The sequence below is a fragment of the Neomonachus schauinslandi genome, chromosome 7 (genome assembly GCF_002201575.2).
Source record: "Neomonachus schauinslandi chromosome 7, ASM220157v2, whole genome shotgun sequence".
In the NCBI taxonomy this organism is placed as follows: Eukaryota; Metazoa; Chordata; class Mammalia; order Carnivora; family Phocidae; genus Neomonachus; species Neomonachus schauinslandi.
This window is the reverse complement of record NC_058409.1, coordinates 9,997,379-10,021,619: the sequence shown is the minus strand read 5'-3', so window position 1 is coordinate 10,021,619 and position 24,241 is coordinate 9,997,379. Positions and strand designations below refer to the sequence as shown.

At 45.1% G+C, this 24,241-nt stretch overlaps 1 protein-coding gene across 2 annotated transcripts in view; it reads left to right on the top strand.

The window, feature by feature from the left end:
- Positions 1 to 23,044, top strand: part of SEMA6A (semaphorin 6A) — a 122,920-nt gene extending 99,876 nt beyond the window's left edge. For both annotated transcript variants that reach the window (XM_044916699.1, XM_021701770.1), the window contains 2 exons: positions 1,394 to 1,558; positions 20,961 to 23,044. In XM_044916699.1, coding sequence (XP_044772634.1) covers positions 1,394 to 1,558; positions 20,961 to 22,159 — 1,364 coding nt within the window. In that variant the 3' untranslated portion in view covers positions 22,160 to 23,044. The remainder of the gene's footprint in view (positions 1 to 1,393; positions 1,559 to 20,960) is intronic.
- The last annotated feature ends 1,197 nt before the right edge of the window (positions 23,045 to 24,241 follow it).

Genomic DNA, 24,241 nt, shown 5'->3' with positions numbered 1-24,241 from the left:
GTGGTGCTTCCACAGAAATCATTAGAATGTAGGTGACCCACCTGGCTTCTCTGCTTTTTCCTGAGGTCTTCTTTACATAGGTTGTCTGTTATGTGCAGCACTGGAGTCCCCTGGGAACCCAACTTATTATAATAACTAATAAAGAAGAACGCAATTCATTGATCATTGTGATCTTTCTTTCTGGTCACCAGTATTTTATTTATCACATACGTGGTGATCACAGCCCAAGGCTGGAGCCACTTGTGAATCTGCCCTCCTTTCTACCAGAGGCACTGTTTCCACATTCACAGAAGTTGCGTTGATGTCTTTTCAAACATTGTTCAAGAGGCTGCTAGAGCTAAGATGGTTTAATGAGCCAAAGACTCTAATGGAAAATCACAGGTTAAATTTTATTTCTACCCGAGAGAAGAGGTAGTGAGGCTTCCTTTAAACCACTGTGACAGTTGACATCAAAGCACCTGGTGCAACCTGTATTTAACCTTGCGGGATGCTGGCAGGAAAGCTTAGGAATGTGTTCATAGGAAGAATCCAGAGTTTCTGCCATAACTCCCAACCTGGCCATTCTTTTCCTGATGCCATCCTCTGGTAGGCTCCTCTGGATCTCAAAAAGCTATCCCTTTCTAATCTGAATCATGGCCTCAAGAACAACCTCTCCCAAGTATGAGTCATAAACCATGGGACTGACTTTGCCAGAACAAGACGCGGAAGGCACAGTCATGGCAACATGGGGCGGTTGAGGCTGCCGTTCCAGGGAAGGGGTGGTGGGAGCAGCTCCCTTGAGAATGCCATCACTTCTCTTAGAAATGGGGAACCTGTGAAGTTGAGCTGAAGTTGAAAACTAGACACACCTTGAGAAAGGCTCGGTGGGAAGGGCGTGGGACCACTGAGTTGTTTCTAAGAGGCAAGAGGTGAGAGGCTCATCTACTACCATCCACCTGCCCCATCAGTCACAAATGGAGTCCCCCAGAGTGGACACATCCTGCCTTTAGTGGTGCTGTGGGAATACCAGAGAAGGACCCCGGTATTTCTTGAGCACGTGCTGTGTGTCAGACACTGCTGGGTACTTTAGCCATGATGTCACTTTATCCTCCCCACACAGGGAGGTAAGTGACATCATCCCCGTCTTGTGCACAAGGAAAATCAAGGCCCAGAGAGATTAAGTGAATCTCCCAGGCTCCCCCAGCAAGCAGCAGAGATAGGATCTGGCCCTTCATCCTCTAAGTGCAAGGGCAGGGAGTCTTCTGCGGAACCCCAGCCCCCAAGCCTGTTATTTCTAGGGCAGTCTCTTTTCAGTCCTACAGCCAGCTTGGGGGTCCCCCTCCTGGCCTCTGAGCAAAGGGAATGTGGGGGTCTCCTGCGATGTTTTGCCTAACTATATTTGTGATGCAAACAGGGCACTCCAGTTCCCTCTTGCCCAGCACCACCACGTCAGATGCGGCGGCTCAAGAGGGGTATGAGTCTAGGGCAGGAATGCTGGACTGGAAGGATCTGCTCGATTCACCTGACAGGACAGACTCTTTGGGGGCGGTGTCTTCCCGTAATCACCAAGACAAGAAGGGTAAGGCCTTGGAAATGCCTCTTCCTCTGGGGGGAGAGGGAGGGAAGAGTGAGGAGGACCGTGTAACTGCTTCCAGCTGCATCGTAGCAGCGTTCGAGGAACCTCCAACACACTGATTGAGAGCGTCTCAGAAAAGACTGCAATCCAGTCCTCTGTGCTCGGCTTGATCCTCAATTATTCCTGGATCAAGGAGAAAACACACAAAACAAATAACACATCCTCTCAGCTCCCTCCGTCCAAAAGAGGTGCGGCTTGGCCCAAAGCAGATCCCTCTCCACTCCTCTGAGCTCATTCTGTGATTCTGGGTCCTCCTTTCCCATTCCACAACGGGATGGAATGCAGGGCCGGCCTTGGCACGTGCACGTAATCCAGGCAAAGACCCGCTCAATGTGTGAATGGAGAGAGAGCAGGGCAGAGTCTTTACTGGCCCGTAGCATCCCTCCCTCACGCATGGTGCTGAATGTGAACAGAGCTGTCATCCTGCAATGTACCGTAACTGCCCTTTGAGGACAACAGCTAAGACAAAAATATGTTATTTAATCAAGCAGAATTGCTATGCATTTAAAACGGAAAGGAAGCTGCGCTCCCTGAAAGGGACTCTACTGTGAACTGTCCTAAATTCTCCCCTGCTTTCTTTGCTCAACTAGAGACAGGAAATGTCCTCTCTTTTCTCACCAGTGGCTGCTTCTGGTAACACATCCTACTTTAGTTGCAGCTGCTTGTCCAAAAAACAGTCTTGTAAATCAGAGACTGAAAAGCCCAGTTAGCCACTGTGACCCTTGGAGGCCAGTCTCTGTCGTGTCCCCGCCGTGGGGTTTTCTATGTACGTATTTCCATGTTTACTTTGAGAGACTGTTGGCCAGGCAGCCCCACACGCTAGACCCTCACCCTCTCTTTTGCGACTCACCTCTGCTGCTGTGTGGGCCAAGCCGCAATGCGAGGGTGTAGCCCTTGTAACTTGTTCTGGAGCGTGTCCCCTCAAAAATCAATTTTCTTATTCCTCTAGAACTTCTGATTCATATTCCCTGCCCCAGACCTTAAAAAGAGTGGCTTCTGCCTCGGCAGCCTCCTGAAGCTGGCAGCATCCCTGCTCTTACCATTCCGCGAGCGCACCAGGCTCATGGGTGACAGGACAGAACTATCACGGTGGGCCACAAGCCCTACCATGTGCCATTATTTGTTATGTGTGGCTCCAGACCGCAGATATGTTGGTCTTGGCCGAGTTCTCCCGAAGAGACGGCTCCGTGAAATCAGTTGGTGTTTGGCCACCGTGACTTTCTGAAAAACCAAACAGCCATTCCGGTAAAGCATTAAGTATGTCAACCAGATCGCTAGCTGTTGGTTACAATCATTTTCTCTTCACTTCACTGAGACGGGTGGCATGAATGCTCCAGTTGTTAACTCCCCCAAGGGATGGAGGTTATCGAAGAGTCCAATTAACACTTTGACAGATCATTTTAAAATTCGGCACTGTTCGTTCTCTTGGGTCTTATTATGAATATTGACAAAGCTGGAAGCAGTCTACAAACTGTCAAGCAATGGTGGCAGAAGTGACCGCATGGGTGTTGAACATGATCACTGTTCCTGTTAACTCCTTGCCTTGCCCCGTCAAATTCGAGTTGGGTTTTTGACAAATGAGTATGTATTTGATGGGGCAATGACAATGGGTTGTTATGCAGAAAAATTTTTCGAAAACAAAACATAGCTTAATGTTCCTTTTGCCATGATTTTTATGATTTTGATTTCCATTTTGCTCTGAATTGTTTTTCTGTTTAATGTTCATGATTTATTTTCACCTTCTGTTCTGTTTCGCTAAGCACTGTGTGGTATGACTTGGTGATGGCGTGATTCCATTGGCAAAGTCTTGTTTCTTTGCTGACTCATGATGACGTCCCGCAGCTTAGCCCAGTCTGTGATCTCCTCGCTTCTTTTCATTTCCTGATGTGGGTGCTTAATGATGTCACATCCGCGTGCACAGCATCTCCTGGGATGCGAGAGTTTCATGGGTTCTGCGAGGGCCTCTGGCGGATGCTCTTTTCACTGGGTCGATTGTCTCATGGGAATGTGACATTTGTGTGCCCCAGCTTTAGGAGCTAAATATACTCTGGAATTGTTCCTAAAATATCACACATTTCCCCACTAAGCAGAAAATGTGTCCCGCTCACCAGCTTGCTGAGGAGGAGTCAAGTGCCCCATGCCTTTTTTTTTTTTTTAATTTGGCTGCTAAGTAAGAGGCCAGTGAGCCGAGGAGCCCACAGCTCTGCCCTGCAGATTTGCTGACCACCACTGGGCCAGCCCTACTCTCTGTCCCACGACATCCTCCAGACAATCCTGCATTTCCAGAGTATGTTTGCTTGCCTTTTTCTTTCTTTTCCTTGCTGTTGTCTTTTGTCCCAATTTAATCCTGTACATTCTTCACATTCTGTCAAAGCACCAATCCTCACCTTGCAATCTAACCCCCTTCTGCTACCATTGTTCTCAGCCTCCCCCTTTCCAAATAATAGACCCATGCCCTCTGCCCTTCTGTGGAATGTTCCAAGGCTCTTTCCTTCTACACTGTGAGGAGCATTCTGATGCTGTATGTACATAGACGGTCATACTAACAAAGCGTGAGAAGAGGCCCGTAAGGCTCACAGAAGCATTATCACCGAAAATGAAGTAATTTTCTCTCTCAGTAACTGGCCTTGTCCTTCATTACCCTACTGGCCTTGTCTAATGTCTCTTGTCCTTGCTGCTTTTCTTTAAAATTGCCTGATATGTTCCAAGCCCTAGATTCATTAGTAAAAACACAGCCAACTGCTCTGTTTTATCTCTGGGTCCCTAGATGTCTGGAGCCTCTAGCCAGCCCTTTAATCACCAAGTTGATAAACTGGATGCAGCCCTGGCTACTTCTTTCTTGGTTTTGCCACATTTAAAAATATATATTATTTATTCATCCTATAACTATTGAGGTGGTAATGAGTAGTTACAAAGGGGCTCTAATTACATATGAATAAGAAAGAAAATCCACTTTATTTTTAGATCTGGCTTGTCTCCCCCCACCTCTCTTCCCACAGCAAAAGAAATAAGAGCTTTCTTTTTTAGGTTAAGCAATACTGAAAATTAATAGCCACTCTTGTGCCTCTTGTTTCTGACCAAAAGTAATAATACCATAAAACCTGATTTCCAAGAAGACTGCAAGATATGTGAGGAAATTAGCCACGTACTGATCTGCCAAGAGAGCTGTACAGCATAAATATAAAATGAAAATGCTGACCACTGCTCTTAGGACACAATAAATCAGAAGAAAATCCCCTACTTGAGACTTTATAGAGTTCTTGTGAGCGGTCAGAAAACAGATAAAATGGTCAATATATACAAAGATGTTCCCATTTGATTGGAAATGCCAGCGCTGTAGTATGCTTACATATTTTGGGAAATCTTTAAAGTGAGATACTATCAATTATATTTAGTCAAGAGGATATATACGCATTGCAGACAAGAAAAAGATACAGAAACAGAATTTAAATTAGGTATCAAATGAGTAATTTAAACTAAAACATACAGTAAATGTTGAATATATTTTAATCAATGTACAAGCTATTTGTGTAAGCACTTTTTACTTTGGGAAATAATATTGCAGTAAGATTCATAAGGTCTGTCAAGTATGGTGATGAGTATGTTGTCCATACTTGATGAACAATCCCGAAGAGAATTTTCTAGATCACAGAGTGTATCAACGATTCCTCCAACGCAGTGTAGCCTGCAGCAGTAGGGCCTCCCAGTAGGACAGGCGGCTCCTTACAGGACGGGATTTAGGTGGTTCGGGACATCACGGCCTTCAAGAATACTGAATCCTGTGCTGGAAGCCATGCCCTTTTCATTTCTCTTTCAGTCTTCTTGGTTATGTCAAGGGAAAAGTCTCAGTTTGGTGCTTTACCGTTAACGACTCCCCTGACTTGCTACTACCCCACTCTGACAAGAATAAACAGGCTTTAGACTGGGGGCTTTGCCGTGCAGCTAGAGCTAGCTGGGATTAAAGCGGTTTTGCTTTCAGTTACTTTTTTATGGTGACCTTCTATCTACGAATAGTGACACTTCCCCCCCCATTTATGATGACAAAGTTTCTACTTGAAATACATTTTAAAGGTAATTTAAAGAAAATATGAAGTAAATGCAAATGCTGGAAGTACAGGGGATAAAATTACTATGTAATATGGTAGGTAAGACTCACTGGTATCACTAAAACTGTAGTATTGGAAGTTGAATGACTAAAGTTTGGGTAACTCTGGCCTCGAGCAATTACAGGAGTCCAGTGAGGATTCAACTACTACCCAAACCTGGCTTCTGGCATTTGGAAGAACACGACTTAATAACCACCATGCTTCTGTGGGCCGGGCTCCGCGTGTTGCAATGATATGATCTAGGGCTCTTGTGACATCTCTTCCAACTACTGACCTTTGTGACTAGGGATGAGAACTTTGGTCAAGTAGGAGTTGAGAATAAAATGGACTTAGGTTAAAAGGAAATTACTCATTCTAGTCTTGTTAAGCATCTGGTGAGATTCTTCTCCCGACCAGCAGTGAGCACCCAAGGATACCGGCAGCTAGTGATTCCCCAACCTGTGGCCGAGGGAAAGCTGACCTTTGGTATTTCTGGGACCTGTCTCCTTTTCCGTTATCGGTATGGACTCGTGATACAGTGTGTTCCCCTAACCTGGCAGTAACCTACGCCTGACCCCTTTTTCCCTTTGCACTCATTCAAACTCTACCTATTCTGAGCCTCAAATGCTCATAGCCAGGCTTTCCTCATTAACAAGCTGAGAAATCCAATTTTAGGTGAGCAGTATAGATCAGGGAGCCAGGCCCCGATGGCGCCAGCATTTTAACAACCTCTGATGCTTAAAATCTAATGGATTGGGGATTTTAAAGTACCCCGATTCTCTCAACGGGGAAAGTCACTTCTTGGCTCCTATCAAGTCTCATGTAGGTGATCCTACATACAAAGAAAATTACTAGCGATGACAAGAGTAAAGGAAGAAAAACAAGCTTCTCTTCTTTTCCTGACTCCTATACTTGGGCCAGATTTTCTCTCCCGTTTCCTCAGTACCATTACCATAACAAAAATGTTTTCTGAGGCATCTCAAGCAAAATTTATTACTGGCTCCACAGCACAGTATGGGATGCCAATAAGGAGTTAGAGGCTACACTAGAGATAGACACGGTTTCTATCCAAGAAACAGCAAACCGCCAGACGGATGAAGCACACAGACAAGAAAGTGCACGGAAAAGCCTTTCCGGCCACCGCTGCCTGTGTGAACAAGGCAAAAGTATGCACAGCGGACTTCAGGAAAGGGCATTAGACGACTCAGGCAGCTTGGCTGATGTCAAGGACACAGCCTTGGAAGATGGTTTCTCAGACCCTTTTTTTTTTCTAAAGATTTTATTTATTTATTTGAGACAGAGAGAATGAGAGAGAGAGAGAGAGCATGAGAGGGGGAGGGTCAGAGGGAGAAGCAGACTCCCTGCCAAGCAGGGAGCCCGATGCGGGACTCCATCCAGGGACTCCAGGATCATGACCTGAGCCGAAGGCAGTCGCTTAACCAACTGAGCCACCCAGGCGCCCTCTCAGACCCTTTTCTTTAGCCTTCCCTTCAGCACCAGTGTTGCGGCCGTCACATGCCCCTGGACAGGGAGGAAGATGGCGGAGGGAAGTGCGGTCTGTTTGGTGCAGGGTTCGTATTTTAAGGTTTTGTGGAAATGCTGCCAAACTCAGGCTTTTGTGGAACAGCCTTAACTTAGTTTCAAAAAGACGAAGCCCTTGATAATTTGCATAGCTTTTATTTGTAAAACCTATAGTATCACAGCCATTTTTTAAATGTGATGGTAGGGCAGTCTTGGAGAATTCAGAGAAAAGGGTTCGGTCTGGTGGGGAGACTGCCAGTGGGCGGGGCAAGAGGCTGCACCTCCCACCCCACAATCCCCCCGCCCCGCCCCCGACTGGACCAGGTAGGAGTGGGCATGCGCAGAGCCCAGGAACACTAAAGAGACCGGACTGACTGCTGTTGTTCCAACAACCATTCCGAATTAATTCAGTTCACTTATTTCTGTTTTGAGTGTTAGAGGAAAGCGATCCTTCAAAGTTCACAAACAGTATCTAAAGTTGCTACTGCTGCCGCTGATGAAAATGAAGATACGATTTTTGAAATTGAGTCCATGTGTATTTCAATTTGTAAATTATGGTACCCTGGCCCCATAAAGGTTCAGAGTCAGTCTTGTTACTCTCTGTTATTTTAATCTCCAAAGTGTAGATGGGTCCAAAGAATATTTGTGGGAATCATTAGAAGCACATTATTTAGGGGTGGCAGAGTGAGGTTACTAGATTAAATACAGAATTCCTAGTTAAATTTGCCATGAATACTTCTTAGTGTAAGTATGTCCCACAGATTGCACGAGATATACTTATACTTGAAACATTATTATTCCGCTGAAGTTGAAACTTAACTGGATGTTCTGCGTACTTGCTTCCTCGCAATCCTGCTGGAAAAGACTGCTGATAATTTCTTCAGTGTGTACATAAAATCTAATCTCTAGATTACTTCTACCCTTTAACTCTTAGAAAACCCTAGAATAACCCATAGAAGAGGAATTAAAGTAAAAATTTCATTCTGTAAAAAATATCAGAAAATTATCACTAGAAGTTATACATGCATTTGAAATGTTATAGAGTAATTTAAAAGATTATCATTGAATGCAGGCATTCAAATGCCACTTTTTGAGAGAGAGAGCGAGCACAGGAGTGGGAGGGGCAGAGGGAGAGGGACAAGCAGACTCCCTGCTGAGCACAGAGCCCAAGGCGGCTTGATCTCACCACCCTGAGATCAGACCTGAGCCAAAAGCAAGAGTCAGAGCTTAACCAACTGAGCCACCCAGGCGCCCCTCAAATGCCACTTTTAAGTGAGAAAAGCTAAGAAATTAAACCGTTCCTAAAACAAGGGCATGGTTAAAACTATTGGTTCTAATTTTATTTAACCTCAGGTTTTTATCAACTGTTATGTTAACCTAATATGTTATTTTTTTTCTTCTTTAATTATATGGCCGCCCTTTTTTTCCATTTCTCATTTCCATGGCTTTGAAGGAGATTAACTAGAATCCAGAAAGCACTAGAAAATATGTTTAATAATGGTGACAATAACCCCAGCTCAAAGAAAAGCAACCTCACTTTCTTTCTTCATGCATTCAACAAACATTTAGCCAGAAGGTACTATCTACAAACTGAGTGTTACAGTGGATACTGATCTGAATTCCCCGTAAGTCTTCAAGTCAAGAAAATCAGTTTCACCGGGGCCTCCTGGCTAGCCAGTGAGGCAGAGTGAAGTCTGAGTAAGAGGAGTATAGGAAAGAGGGGCCGGTGGAGCTCTGAGACAGGAGGGAGGGAGACACAACTCAGGTCCAAGCTGGGATCTGAGGGAAAGGCCTTGCAAAGTCTTGAAGGATAAGAGGGCGAAAAAGGCCGTTGCAAGCTAAATAAGCCACATGACCAGGACAGGAGGCTAGGGGAGTACAGAGCGTAAGGCAGAGTGTGCTATGACTAAGGTGATGGAGTATGTGGAGGGCCACAACGAGACCTGAGATTGAAATGGTAGTCTGGAGCCTTCAAAGTTATGCTAAGGGCTTTGGGCTGTAGCTGTGGGCAGTGGGGGATAGGAAAGTGGATGGGAGGGGAAAAAGGGATGAAAGGAGCGTGGGAGGGAGGAAAAGACGGAGATCAAGAGGATGACAGACATGTAACAAATGGATCATTCACTAATATTAGGCTATTGGTTACATATATACAGTAAGTTTGGGAAATGGAACTTTACATCTGTTTTAGATCTAAAGTGTCTGCTGGCATTTCTCTGGTAGATGCTCCTTGCCAAGCTATGAGCTCTATCCTAGGTAAAGCTCCAAGCCAACCAGCTCAACTCCAATTTTGGGCTTCTCTGTCTTTCTAGTTAAAACACTGGGATGCACAGCACAGTTTTCATCCAGATCAGACTCTGAAATCGGGGGAGCCCGAGAAAGAAACACTAATATAATCCAGGGCGCCACCATGTATTTTTACTAGATTAATATTGCCCTGTCACCTACCAGAAGAATCTATTTGAATAGCCGAGGAAGCAGGCCAGGTGCTGGGCTTTCGGACGGATGATGTGAGCGTGCACTCTGCAGGAAGGGCTCGGACTGAGCAGCCCACGTGGAAGGCTGTAATTGTTCTCTCAGCCGTGGGCCAGAGATGTAGATTTGATCTAATTAATTTTGTATCCTCCTGACAACTTGCTGAATTTATCTAAGGTCTTGATGAGATTATTGTGGAAAGGGTAGATGGAAAAAAAAAAAAGTTAAATGTCAGCCATGTAGGAAGCTGCTTCATCTCCCTGCCTGCCGGCATCTACACACCAATATTTAAAGTTTCTTTTAGAGAGATACCAACTAAAACCTTTTTCTTCACCTAACATCCATTTTCTCAAAAAAAACCCCAAAAAACAAAAAACAAATGAAGGGCTGAAATTATGATTATGGAGACTTGAATTTTTTCTTCTAAAATCATCAACTTAAACCTTAGGGTATTTTACAAATCAATTCACGTTCTAGACGTGCTTCTTACCTTTCATCTGTAGCCACTTTTTCAAGGCACATCACCCTTGACATGAATTCATTTTATGCCCCCCCCCTCCGCCGCCACCCTTTCCCCTCAATCTTTTTTTCCATTCTCTCCTATCTTTTGCACAAACACACACACAGTGACGAAGTTTTCTGACAGCTTAATGGAACTTTCAAGGACTACAGGGACCAGGTTAGGCATGATCTTATTAACTGAACATCTGGAGTAGTTAAAAATTTGCTCTTTAATTGGTTCGACTTTACGGTGTTCCTCTAAAACTTGTTTTGTCCTAACAATAAAATTGCAGAGAATCGATTTGTATTTTGGATCATGCATAATAATGAAAAAATAATATTAGCTTTACCTCAAAGCTTTCTTTCTGATAGCCTCATTTCCTGGAGTTTTAAAAAAGAAAAAGAAAAAAAAAGCCTGTTACAAGGTTCACTTTGCAAACCTTACCGTTCATAGACAAAGGAGCCTAGTAAGGGCCTAAGAGTGGGAACTGGGATATTTCCCGAGGACGGCTTCTCTTTTCTTGACATTATACATGAGCACGGCCTCGAAAGCTCCAAGTGTTGCTCAGAATGCACAATTCATGTCCTTACCATAAAAAGAAAGGACGGAAAAGCTGTATTCACCTGCCGGTCCCAGGGAGAGACAGGCCGCGCGAGGTAATAGTTCAAGTCCCGCGAAGCGTATGGCCTGAAAAGATCCACACAGACTGCATCACCTGTAAATCTCCCAGCACCTTCGATTACAGAAAGGCCCTGAAGTAAACTAGTGAAAAGTAGATGGCTGTACTCAAATATATCGAGTGCATGGTAGACAGGATCTTAATCGGTGTCAGAAAGCTAATTACGGGCAGTGTGAAGGTTTGTCATCTTTAATTAATATTTCTTAAGCTCTCATAAGCCTACAGCCTGGGAACTATCTTCGGAAAGAGATTCATTTTTTAATGGGATAATAGGAATTTCCCACTCCAATTACTTTTAAATTTCCTAATTTTTAAAAGGATGCGTTCTTTTTAAATATGCTTCTGCAATTACATGTCTTCACTGAAGGCAGAGGCGGTCATGAACTGTACAGAAATAATGCAAGTTCGCTACGGTCACTACTGACAATACTTTATTAGGAGGGAAAAGAGTGTCAAGAAGTTTATAGGGCAGCAATCCGCATTATGCCTAACCTTTTGGACATATTAAAGCTTGTCATTTCCAGTCCTACAGCCTCTTGTTACTCATAAATAATAGATAACACTGGACACAATCATCTGACATTTGTTAAGGCAATAAATATACCCTAAGTGCTGACGGGCCTTGCACTGCATGATTTAGAATCACACAGCAGGAATTTAATGTAACTTAAAATGTCTTATATAATTCTATGGATTTGCAGATTCAGTTCTGCTCAGCAGATCTGTAAGCACTAAGCTCTGTGCAGTACGCTGTTGGGCTCGGCATTTTTATGATCATAAAGCAGGACCTGGATTTGGGGAATGAGCTCCAGTCCTTCCTTCAATTCAGAAATATAAAAGAAAGCTTTCTGAGTTTCTTATTCTCTTGTCTGGTCAAGCAGGAGGAGGAAAGATGCCCAGACCCACTATCAAATGTCGCCTGATGGCTGTGCATTGTTTGAGTGGAGTCGATTTCGAGGTGACGTGACATAACACGCGGGCCTCTCGAGGAGGCTGCTCTAGTCACAGTGGGACTCTGCTTCTTCTGTCCCTGGGGCCCAGTGCTGCCTGGGCTGACCCAACCTAGGCCGTCTGTGGGCTCTGCAGCACCAGCCACTCCCTGATGGCCCCTGTGACAGAGATGGGGAGCCTCAGATAGTCCCCTCCATGTCTTCATGCTGGGGCAAATAAAGAAACCGCGGGCATTTTTCCAACAGCTTGCAGCGCTAGCAAATTGGGCTGATTCTGTTACAGCAGGGCCACTGTGTTTTAGGCAGTATGTCAAGCTTCTGTCAGGTACCAAGGGAAAGTGTTAGGGATTTGTTTGTCTTTCCAATAAAATCACATTAATTTTGTATTCTTTGTCAGGAAATGGTAACTCCAGTAAAGAACTGTCATACCCAAGACTCACTAAAGACTCAGACTTTGAGCCCCAAGGAAGACTGCATTTATTTATTTATACTAGAAATCATTTTGAAGGTCTGGCTATACAATGCCTCGGTGGTATCTGAGGCTGGGCTTTAAACATTCGATTTCTGGCCTGTCGTTCATGTCATGTAGGGCAGGATTTCTCAAGTTTTAGTGAAAATAAGAATCACCTGGTGGGCTTGTGAAAACACAAATTTATGAACCCTAACTCCAGAGATTCTGATTCAGAAAGTCTGGGTAGGACCCAAGGATTTGTATTTCTAACAAGTTCCAGGTGATGCTGATGTTGAGCACAATGATTTTTTTAAATTTTTTAAAATTTTTAAAAGATTTTATTTATTTATTTATTTAAGAGGGAAAGAGAGAGCACAAGCAAACTCCCTGCTGAGCAGGGAGCCCAACAGGCTCAATCCCAGGACCCTGAGATCAAGGCCTGAGCCAAAGGCAGACGCTTAACTGACTGAGCCACCCAGGCGCCCCAAGCAACAATGATTCAAGACACTTTGCAAGTTGCCGTGCGCTATCTTACTTCAGGTCATTCTCTTAATATTTTGTTTTACATTTAAATCTTTACTTTTCTACTCTTGGCTGACACAGTCAAACCTTACCAAAGTATTCATTCAAAGAGTCTATCTTGGACCCTGTACAAGGCAGGTAACTTGTCAGAAATTCTAGAAATACTATTACATTATTTTTAAGATTTTATTCATTTATTCATGAGAGACAGAGGGAGAGAGACAGAGGCAGAAGGAGAAGCAGACTCCCTGCAGATTCAGGAGCAGGGAGCCCAATGCGGGACTCGATTCCAAGACCCTGGGGTCATGACCTGAGCCAAAGGCAGAGGCTTAACCGACTGAGCCACCCAGGCGCCCCTTCTATTACATTATTAATTGGGCATTAACAAATGTCCTGCACAATGCCAAGTGCTTTACATGTATTCATTTATTTAACCTATTAAATCCTTCCAACAACACTCGTCTCATAATCAATAGTACTGATGCTCAGAGAAACTGACTTGCCAAAGGTCACAAAGCTAGTTAGTTATAAAACCAAAACTCAAAGCCAGGTCTTTATGACCTCCAGGTTTATGTTCTTAACCAGTTAACACCCAGCCTCATCTATAATCCAGATCCCAAGAACTATATTTCCAGCAAGTTTAAGTTGGCAGCTTTAGTATTCAAACAGACCTGCTTCCTCGTATTTATCTGTGCTTTGTAGAGAAAAAAGTCAAAGCACTGCAAACGATTCAAAGAATCACCTGAATTTCACAATATTAGTGAAATTTTAGTTGGAGATCCACTTCACCATTTTGTAGCTTTGATGCCTTGTGAGAGAGCAAAGCAAGACAATGGGACTAGGAAGTTGGGAGAACAGAAATGCTTTGTCTGGTTTCAGAAATTGCTTAGATGTTGGGTTTCCAGTCTTATTAGAAAGAAAACCTCAAAAAGAAGGAAAGTAAACTACATAAATTCTGCTAAAACTTTGCCCATCTGAAATAATCATTACCTTTACAAAGAGAGTGACAGTTCTAACACATGCAACCACAGCCCCACATTTCAGGGCATGGCTTTTAAAAATCATCTTATCATGATGCCCAATCTAGACCTCAATCCATGCAATGGTGTAGCCCTCCGCGGGCAGTGCCAAGTGGGAAACCTCAGAGATCTGAGGACTCCCCCTGGCACAAGGGGGAAATTAAGCTGTTTCTCCTCTAAAAAATGTGAAACAGAATGAATTTCATGCTCGTTCTCCCCTTTTCGGCCTGTGATGGCATCCCAACAACAAGAAAAAAAAATGCATCGATTTCAAAGGTGACAGAACTGGAAGTGGATTCATCCACAGACAACCACAGTAAGCACTATTTCAATATGTGAGCTTTAATTTAGCTTCTCAACTGAGGGAAGCTGCCTCTACCTTGGTCAGCCATTGACTTGATAAATCCTGAGGACCACAGCTCCTCCGGCACCTAATCTTCAGCCTGCCAGGGGGGTTAAAAAAAAAAAAAAGAAAAGGAAAAGGAAAGTTTGAGTTATAAACTCTGAGCCTATTTCCACGGCTGCAGGCTCATCAGTTTATTCTTAAGCCATCTGGTTCACATTATGCCCTAAGACAAGAAGAGGGCTCCTTCCTGCTGAGATAACCACAGAGAGTTCCCGCTGCATTTTCAGTATGGTCTCCAATGGGTGCGGTGTGGCTTTGAGGATAAACTGTCTCCAGTTAGGAGTTCTTTTCCCCCTATTTGTTTTCTTCTCTCCTTAACGGGGATTACAGCCGGCCCTCTGTGGTTAGCAGCCATGATGCCTGGCCCATGATGAGTTCATTCATTCATACTGCCTTGCGGGGCTGGGAGCCTGGCATTTTGTTGCAATAAGATTTTCAAACAAGAAAAATTGGGTTGTTAGATTCCATTCACCCAAGTTCTTATGAGGATTTCAAGGAAATTGCAGGCTTGTCTTACTATAAAGGAAAATCAAGAGTTTATTTTTAGGGGATCGTACTCCAGAGCTTTTCTTGGTGTTTTGCCATCTTTGTTAGCTCTCAGGCCCAACAAGAAACCCGCTCTGGCTCGGCCGTGAAGGAAATGTCCATCCTCCTTTTTGCCTCTGCATATTTCTCTAAAGGACACAGAGAGGCTTTGTTGTCTTTGTGGTCACCGGGTCCGCTCTACACAGATGCCTATTAATTACTTCACTATGGAGACAGACACATCCATCATATCACAGCAGCTCAGAAACAGGCAGTCCAGTGAGCAGGGGTGAGAGGGGAAAGTGCGCACTTAACCATTTCGAGGTCCTGGCCGCCAGGGGCTCCTATACTTAGCAAGGTAACGGGGTGGGCGTGGGTAGGGCTCCTCCTTGGCATGTCATTTAACAGGTGCAGCTGATTTTGTGTGTTTGCATTTGTCTCGTTTCATGCTTTGACAGGACAGCCATCTCCCAGCTATTTCTGTAGGATTCAGGGGATAAGTATAGGTGAAAAAAAAGTTTTCATTTTAAAAACAGTGAAAGTAAATTTAGGTGGACTAGCCGTGCTTCTGATGCAAAGGTACTAAGTCTCCGAAGTCAGCTGTTTTTCAATGAGGGATTCAGCATCCAGCAGAGTAAGCTGAAAGTCAGCTTTCTCAGGAAAGACGACCCGTAAAATTGCAGGTAAATTAACCAAGAACTTTCCTTCCAAAATGGACATGTCTTCTAAACACCTTTTTCAGTCATTCAAGGTTTTCCACAGCCTTCTAAATGGTGTTTAGCTCTTGCTCTTATTTTCTCTCTACAAGTACTCATGCATTCCATTCACTATTTATTTAGCAGATATTATTTACTAAGCACCTGCATGCCTGAGAATTTAGGGGTAAATCTCCCTCCTAAAACAATCTCAGTGAGAAAAACAAACATGAAGTAACATAAGAGTGATGACTTTAGGATAGAGAAGTGCAGATCTCCAGGTCACTTAGAGAAGAGCTAACCTGGTCGGAGTAAGTTGGCGAAGGCTTCCTCCTTTAAGCTGAGGCCTAAAGGAGAGGGTCAGAAGAATGTGGGGTGAGCAGGGATATCCCCGGTACAGGGAACAGCCTGTGGGAATGCCCATAAGCAAGGGAGAGTACAGCCAAGTGGCTGGTGCTCTAGGCATGAGACTAGATGGGAGTCAGACCATTCACCATTATGAACACAGCTTTTACTCTCCTTCCCTCCTTGCATGGTTCTTCTCTCTGCTTCAGCTGACATCCACCGAGCTAGAAGCAATGCATCTCATGATGCTTCCCCACTCTGGAAGTAGTTCTTGCGTGAGCATGGGCCTTCTCCCCTAGCGGATGACAGGGTTTGTGCCTCCTTCACCTCTGTCTCTCCAGCACTTGGCACACTGCTCTGGTCTGTGCTCAGGAAATGTTTGCTGAAGGCACCCACAAAGATGGGAGCTGAAACCTTGTTATGCCATGACAATGAGAGTGAAGGCACCAGGAACAGCACAATCCAACCCTGAGTGAGGAGAAGATCTTTTCTGAGGCATACTGTGCCATGGTGCTGGGCTTCCCATGCAGATTAGACAAGTGTAGACAATCCTAGAACAGGGCTACCAGAAACCATTCTCTGTTTTCTAAATAAAGAATAAAGAATTTGATGTTTGAAATTTCAAAATGCCTTCACATGATCATCATAGGAAAATTCACAACTGTGTTGGACTTCCTCTTACTTTACAGTTTATAACTGTTCTTATTTTAATTACATTTTGCAGGGCCTGGGGGGTAGGATTGTTCATAATCTTTTCATTGCTTCAGCCTCTAAAGAGCTTCCAATTGTCCCTCTGAGACCTCCCTCTAGCATCCCTCCAGCATCTGAAAACTCTCACCTCAGGGGGAAAAAAAAGTGAAGATTCTATTCTTTCTCAGTTCTGCCAATTTAAGGCATGATTTCAGAGAAATCTCTAAGCCATTGTGTGCCTTGCTTCCTGCAATAGGAAGGTGGAAAGAATAACCATTTAGCACCTCATGACTGGTGAGAAATAGCTGGTGGTTAATGAATCAATGCAAAGGATGTTTCAGATACTGTTTTCATTACAATGCCCCATTTTCAGCTGGTGAGAGCAGAAGGCCCAGGGGTTGGTAGAGGAAGACATTTCAGGGCCCCAGGATAGAGAAGCCAACTCTTACTGGTCTGGCGGGAGGGGGGGGGGGGGCGCCAGGGGGATACCTGGAGAGGGAGTATGCCACCCTCCAAAAGCCCCTCCACTTCCCCAGGGTTCCATGCAACATCTGAAGCAATGATGTTCAACCAGCTCCCTTGGCAGAGTTGTATTTATTTCAAAATATTCAATTCCACGGGGCTAGCCAGTTGTTACAAATAACCCATCTACCCTCATCATCTCTTTTGGGATTATCCCAGAATGAATTTTTCACTTTTGATACAGTTTCTCTTATTATTTTAAACATATACTGAGCACCTTTATCGATTTGTCTAATGGATGTTAGTATGATTACATTCTGTTCTATGGATGGAGATATATTTTGGTTCTGTAACTTCAGAGGGTTATGGTCACTGCAAAAATGTCCCACCAAGTTTAGAGGCCCACTTAAAAGTGTCTCTGCAATGTATTGCAAAACCAGCTATCTGGTAATCATTTATTAAGTGCCCAACTAAGGAGCCCTGGTGATGATGAGGGTTATAAATGCATATAAAATAAGGTCCCCGTTCTTGAGGAGCTGAATGCAGGATTTTTACTCCACTAGGAGTCTAACTACAATCGCTGCATTTTGCTCAACATTTCCTGCTTTTGTTGTTTTACTTATTTCAAAGTGCAGGACCTATAGGCAATGCTGGGACAGAGGTACGTGTTCCCTTAGTTGCCTCAACATATCCCTTTGGCAACATTTGGACAGCACAAGGTTGGAGCTGGGAAGAACAGGTCTGCCCCACTCCCCCGGGAGACCCATAGCAAATGGAACCAAATGGAGAGGCTGTGACTGTGACTCTGAAGCCCTCGGTGAGCTGCGAGCCCACCACATCTCCTTGGTGGCTTCTTTTGACCTATAGACTTGTCCAGCAAACTACAGCATTTAAGTTCTTTCTTATTCGTTACTTCATTTGATTCTTGCAAGAACCCAGTAAGGCATTAAGTGTATTAACCCCACATCGCAAATGAAAATAAACTGAGGCCCAGAGATGGGCCAAAAGGTCACCCAGCAGTAAGTGGGAGCCTAAGACCCCAGGCCTCTGGAGATCTCTAGTGCTGCTTCTACCAGCCCCCACGCCCACCCCCACCCCCGACAAGACCACTTTGTTCAATCCTTCACAGTGACCAATGTCACAGAGTTGATTTAATCATTTCCATAAATGCCCCTTTGCCCTTTTCATGATATAAGCAGAAAGCTTTAAGTTTGGAAGGGATTTTCCAAAAATGACTTATAACTTCTTATCTTCCTGACTTGTGCTTTCAACTTAATCTCTGATCTGTTTCTAAATGTGTACCTGGGATTTCCGAATTTGCACAAGCAGATGAGGGAAGGGCACCTGCTTGGGGTAGATATCTCAAAACTGAAGAGAGGCAGGCTTTTAAGGGCACTATTTACATAACAAAAGGAGATTGGGGGGGCTGTTTGAGACACCATTTTTCTCAAAGGTCATACCCTATTTGATTTGTTAACAGCCAAAAACCTGAACTCAAATGTCATCCCCTAAAAAAGTTTTACCCAGTGAAAGAGCAAATGGTTTCCATGAGATTAAAATAGTCAAGGACCTTCAGACATGAAAGAACAGCTATAAGGAAAAAGTCATGAATAAACTTGAAATTTTTGCAGTTTTCCCAATTAAACAATGAATGAAACAAATGGACTACTTTAGCTGCCTTCTTTCCCTGTTCCTCTTAAGCTGACAGGTCAATTTCAATTATAAAATACCAAAGTCAATTATAGATAACTACCTATTATTATAAGGATGCATTTATTGGGAAGACACAGCCCCCATGAATATGATTGCCAGGAGGGGATCCATGAAATACCCACTGCCATGAAAAATCTACCTGGTATGCCCCCCACACACACGCCTCGGTGAGGTCTCCCCTGTGGTTAGATTCCACTAAGATCACCAAGTCAATGAGGGAAATTAAACCCTTTTTATTCACAGGTGTACATTTTTGTGCCACTGTACATAGGTGGTTAAAAATGATCTTCAAAAAACCCCAAACACAATCAAAACTGAAAGAAAATCAGTTGCTATTTTAGCATTACAACAAGGAAATGCAAATTTAAGGAAGAACTTTTCATTTGCACAGTTCCTTGGTGACTAGGTATTAAAACATATTTGGATGCAGCAAGACACCTCATGGTTTGGGGAGCTCCACATTATAAAAGGTGTGAGTTACAGCCGAATTTCCTGCTGTTTTTTTGCTTCTCCATTTCTATCCCTTAAAAGTTCAGGAAGATAAATCTGGAAATATTTGAGAAGTGTCACATTTGGAAATTATTCAGGGTCTTGCCATCTTAATACTCTTTCTCCGGGGTGAAATCGCCTGCCGTGCCCTTCATTACCAAGGGCACTTTTTTAATCACAGAATCTTTGTTTCTCAAGAGATATTTGCTGCTTCTGTTTATTCCCCCTGAAGTCACAATCCTTTGTCACAGGACAATCATTTCCACAGCAACCAACTGTGATGTCACAAGTTAAGGGGAGGAGAAATGTTTAGACAGAAAAGAGAATGAGAATGTTCTCTTCCACAGGCAGAGGTTTCTGAGTTTTAAAACCATTGCTTCCCTAGTCAAAATATTTTAGCAGAAAGACCCCATGACAAAGCTGCATTTCTTCAGGGTCTCAACTGTGACATACGAAGCATTTCAGCAGAAGGTGAAGGGCTGCATGTTGTGGGCTTAGGAAGGGGTACAAGTTTTTATTTCATTTCATTCTAATTCTGTGCCAGTGAAATCTGCCAGTAAAATACATTAAGCATATTCCAGAAAGAGTTGATTTACCAAATGAAAAATGTGTCTCCTGAGACCAAAGAAGGTACATTTTCTGTCTTACTATCATTTCCATAATAGGAACAATGTTTACATTTCCTCAGCGCATGCAGTGCCTCTAATGTATTCATGTTCTTTCACCCTCCAGAGGCAGGAATTGAGGTATTTGAGATTTTTTTTAGCTACCGCATCAAGCACTTAAGATCTGACAATTATGATGTGTATTCTCACTTGGTATTAAAAAATAAAAGCCTCAGTGTTTGCATTTGATTAGAGTCTCTCAGCTTGGTGGCTGATTAGGCAGGAACGGGGAAGGCAACTTTCTTCAGAAACAGCATCTCGGTTAATGTAGTGTAAGATTATTGACGGGTGTAGTCATATAATTTTTATTAAATTGAAGAGATTAGCTCTGCTGAAGAATCTCACCGTGACAGCAAACTCTAGCCCTAATAATGAGACCTGACACTTTTCAAACCCACTCCAGGGCCCCAGATGGTCTTTTTTTCTAAATACTCATTCAGTTCAAGTAAGGGAAGAGCTTCGTTCCAATATTCAGCATATTTACCTGAAATTGAGTGTGCATTGCTTTTTTTTTTTTTTTTTTGGAAGGATGATACAAAATCAGCATAAACATTTGTAATGCGAGCTTTAGCTATTTTCTTTCACCGTAAATGACACACGAGGTCTTCCTCCAGTTGCCTGAAATGCACACATAGCTTTTTCTCCAGATAGAGGCCATGGTGCCCACAAAGAAGTCATCAGAGAAGACCCTGGAACCCTGGAGCGTTGTGCCATTCGTTCATTTAACGGGCATAAAATTGTTGCCTCTTCCCCTCCGGACTCAAAGTATCTCTGTTATCCCAATTTTCTGAGGGGAAGACTGAGAAAAGATGAAGGAGGGGGGCGGGGAGGGATAAATTCTGGAAATGAACAAGTGTCCTACTCCACAGACTGAAGCAAGCAGAAAGAGCATATACTTGAGAGAGGGGGAAAAAGCACTTTTTCAGAACACAAAGAAGGCAACAAATGAAGTCTATTTACATATTTCACGGGGGGTGGGGGCGGCTTGGAGAGGATTAATTAGTTAATGTTTGGCAAGCTGCGCCCCGAGACAAGTTATGCAGAGGTGCTATCGTCACTTACTACTGTTATTAATTAACGGGGTGAACGCCAAACAAAAATAAGCCCCGCTGCGTGCTTTCATTTCTTAACACCGTGTGCGATGTCTATTGCAGGAGTGATTCGGGAAAGTTACCTCAAAGGCCATGACCAGCTCGTCCCTGTCACCCTCCTGGCCATTGCGGTCATTCTGGCTTTTGTCATGGGGGCCGTATTCTCTGGCATCATCGTCTATTGCGTCTGCGACCACAGGCGCAAAGACGTGTCCGCCGTGCAGCGCAAAGAGAAGGAGCTCACCCACTCGCGCCGGGGCTCCATGAGCAGCGTCACCAAGCTCAGCGGTCTCTTTGGGGACACCCAGTCCAAAGACCCGAAGCCGGAGGCCATCCTCACACCACTCATGCACAACGGCAAGCTCCCCACGCCCGGCAACACGGCCAAGATGCTCATCAAGGCCGATCAGCACCACTTAGACCTGGCGGCCCTGCCCACCCCGGAGTCCACCCCGACGCTGCAGCAGAAGCGGAAGCCCAGCCGCGGCAGCCGCGAGTGGGAGAGGAACCAGAACCTCATCAACGCCTGCACCAAGGACATGCCCCCCATGGGCTCCCCTGTGATCCCCACGGACCTGCCCCTGCGGGCCTCCCCCAGCCACATCCCCAGCGTGGTGGTCCTGCCCATCACGCAGCAAGGCTACCAGCACGAGTACGTGGACCAGCCCAAAATGAGCGAGGTGGCCCAGATGGCGCTGGAGGACCAGGCGGCCACCCTGGAGTATAAGACCATCAAGGAGCATCTCAGCAGCAAGAGTCCCAACCACGGGGTGAACCTGGTGGAGAACCTGGACAGCCTGCCCCCCAAAGTCCCCCAGCGGGAGGCCTCCCTGGGCCCTCCGGGAGCCTCCCTGTCTCAGAACGGCCTGAGCAAGCGGCTGGAAATGCACCACTCCTCCTCCTACGGCCTTGACTATAAGAGGAGCTACCCCACGAACTCGCTCACGAGAAGCCACCAGGCCACCACTCTCAAAAGAAACAATACTAACTGCTCCAATTCCTCCCACCTGTCCAGAAACCAGAGCTTTGGCCGGGGAGACAACCCGCCCCCCGCCCCACAGAGGGTGGACTCGATCCAGGTGCACGGCGCGCAGCCCTCGGGCCAGGCCGTGACTGTTTCGCGGCAGCCCAGCCTCAACGCCTACAACTCGCTGACGAGGTCGGGGCTGAAGCGCACACCCTCGCTAAAGCCGGACGTACCCCCCAAACCCTCCTTTGCCCCCCTTTCCACATCCATGAAGCCCAATGACGCGTGTACATAATCCCAGGGGGAGGGGTCAGGTGTCGAACCAGCAGGAGAGGCCAGGCGCGCGCCCAGCTCGGCGAGGCCCTCCACTGCCTGAGTACCCACCAGACCAAGACGGCCGCGGCGGAGCGGAGGACGCTGGGTGCCCCCCTCGGGGGCGCAGGGGGACTCTGGAAAACTGGGCCACGTGGTTGGGTGAAGGTTTGCGACGCGGGACTCCCCTCCATTCTCTGACTTCACTCTCCCCTCACAGCGTGCAGCAGGTCGGACTCACGAGAGACTTAAATTACCATCACAGACATGAGCCAAAAGCACACACCCACCCACCTTCCCACGCATGCGCGCGCGCCCGGGCACGCGCGCACGCTCACCTCCCCCACCCGCACCCGCACCCGCACCCGCACCCGCAGGTGAGCAATGACTGCAACATGTTGTTCGTGACTGCACCGGGCGCCTGCTAACAGGGCTGGCGTTCCACCTGCAAAACACAGATACATTTTTAAAAATCATGAAAATTAAAAAGACAAAAAAATAAAGAATTCATTGATAATTCTAACTCAGAACTTTAACAATGGCAGAAGTTTACTATGCGCAGATACTGTGAAATGCCCACCAGTGTTACAGCTTTCTGTTATTAGCAGATGAATGCCATGTTGGGCAACTACGTCATAGATTTCTGCTCCTCTCTTTTAATGAAATAACGTGACCGTTAACGCAAGTAACGCTTTATTTATTGTTCACCCTTTTTTTCCTTAAGGAAAGGACTCTTCCACATACCAACCTATGAACAGCTCTTCAGAAAGCCCCTTGAAAGTTAAACTATTTAACGTGAAATCCATTAACTGGAATAATTGAGTTTATTTTTACAATAAATTCACTGAGTAAATAAGTTGGAGCTGCAATTCTGAGCTTTGTGTTTGGACTGTCTGATCTCTAGCTAAAAGAAAACGTTGAGAGAGAAATATTTATTTAAATCAACCAGTCAATTTGCTGGTCAGGTCTCTGGCCCTATAACATGCAAAAAATTAATTAGTTTAAAAGTCCTTCCAGATCCTAATTTCTAAAGCAACCGGGAGAGGAACTTTTAGAATGACACATCCTGCGTCCCATTTGCTGCCAACAATGTGGTTGTCAGTGGTTCCTACTTTCTGTGAAGGCACCAGCTTGTGATACCCATCTCATTTCACCTTGCATGTGAGACAGCAAACAAAATCCACTAAAGGCGTGAACTAATTAATATGCTGGCTGCTACCTTGCATAAATTAATGGTTTGCTCACACGGGTTTTTCGTGGGGTTACATCTGTGAATAGCCTCTTTTCCACATGTAAATTTGTGCCTTACACCCTGAGTTGTGTACACTTGTAAACTGTCGTTATGATAAACTTCCCCCCGCCTTTTGAAATAAATGCAGCTATTTATTTGACCCTCCCTCCCCCCACCCCCACTCCAGCCCTCTGGAAGATTAGCATCTAGCAGATGGAAGAAGAATGCAGTGGTGGTGGTTATAAGCCTGCCCCCCCTGGGAGAGCTAGGCAGCCAGCACGCCCTCCGATTCACTTCCTTCTAGTCGTGCCAACTCCAACCGCCCTTTGGCCATGCTACCAAGCATGGACACCAGTGTTGAGGGTGGCAATACCCATTCTCCCTCCAGAGCTCCCTGCTTCCCTGGTATTCTCAGATCATTTCAACATGGTGATATCCTCATTGGCCAGCAGAGAAGGGACTAACGTCCCAGCCCTCATTTCCGCTGGATCCACCGGCTGGAGAACACACTGTGTGAGGTTGCCAGGCACCTGGGAGGTGTCTCCAAGCCATGGGCTCAGCATGCACGTGCCCTGCACACAAAGAAATGACGTGGAAGTAGATGCAGGCAGGCTGGTCCCTGCTGTGATGGATGAGTAACTCCAAGTACAAAGCCAACCACAATGGATGCTGCAAAAACATTGACTGGGGCAGAAGATTTTTTAATTTTTTAACAAATTTCTTCATCCATTTGTTGTTCTTGTTTGTACGGGGCGGGGTGGGGGTGTGTTTTCCCCCCTTGGTTCTCATTAGCTCAAGCACACAGAGGGGACTATTGTTTACTCTATCATGAAC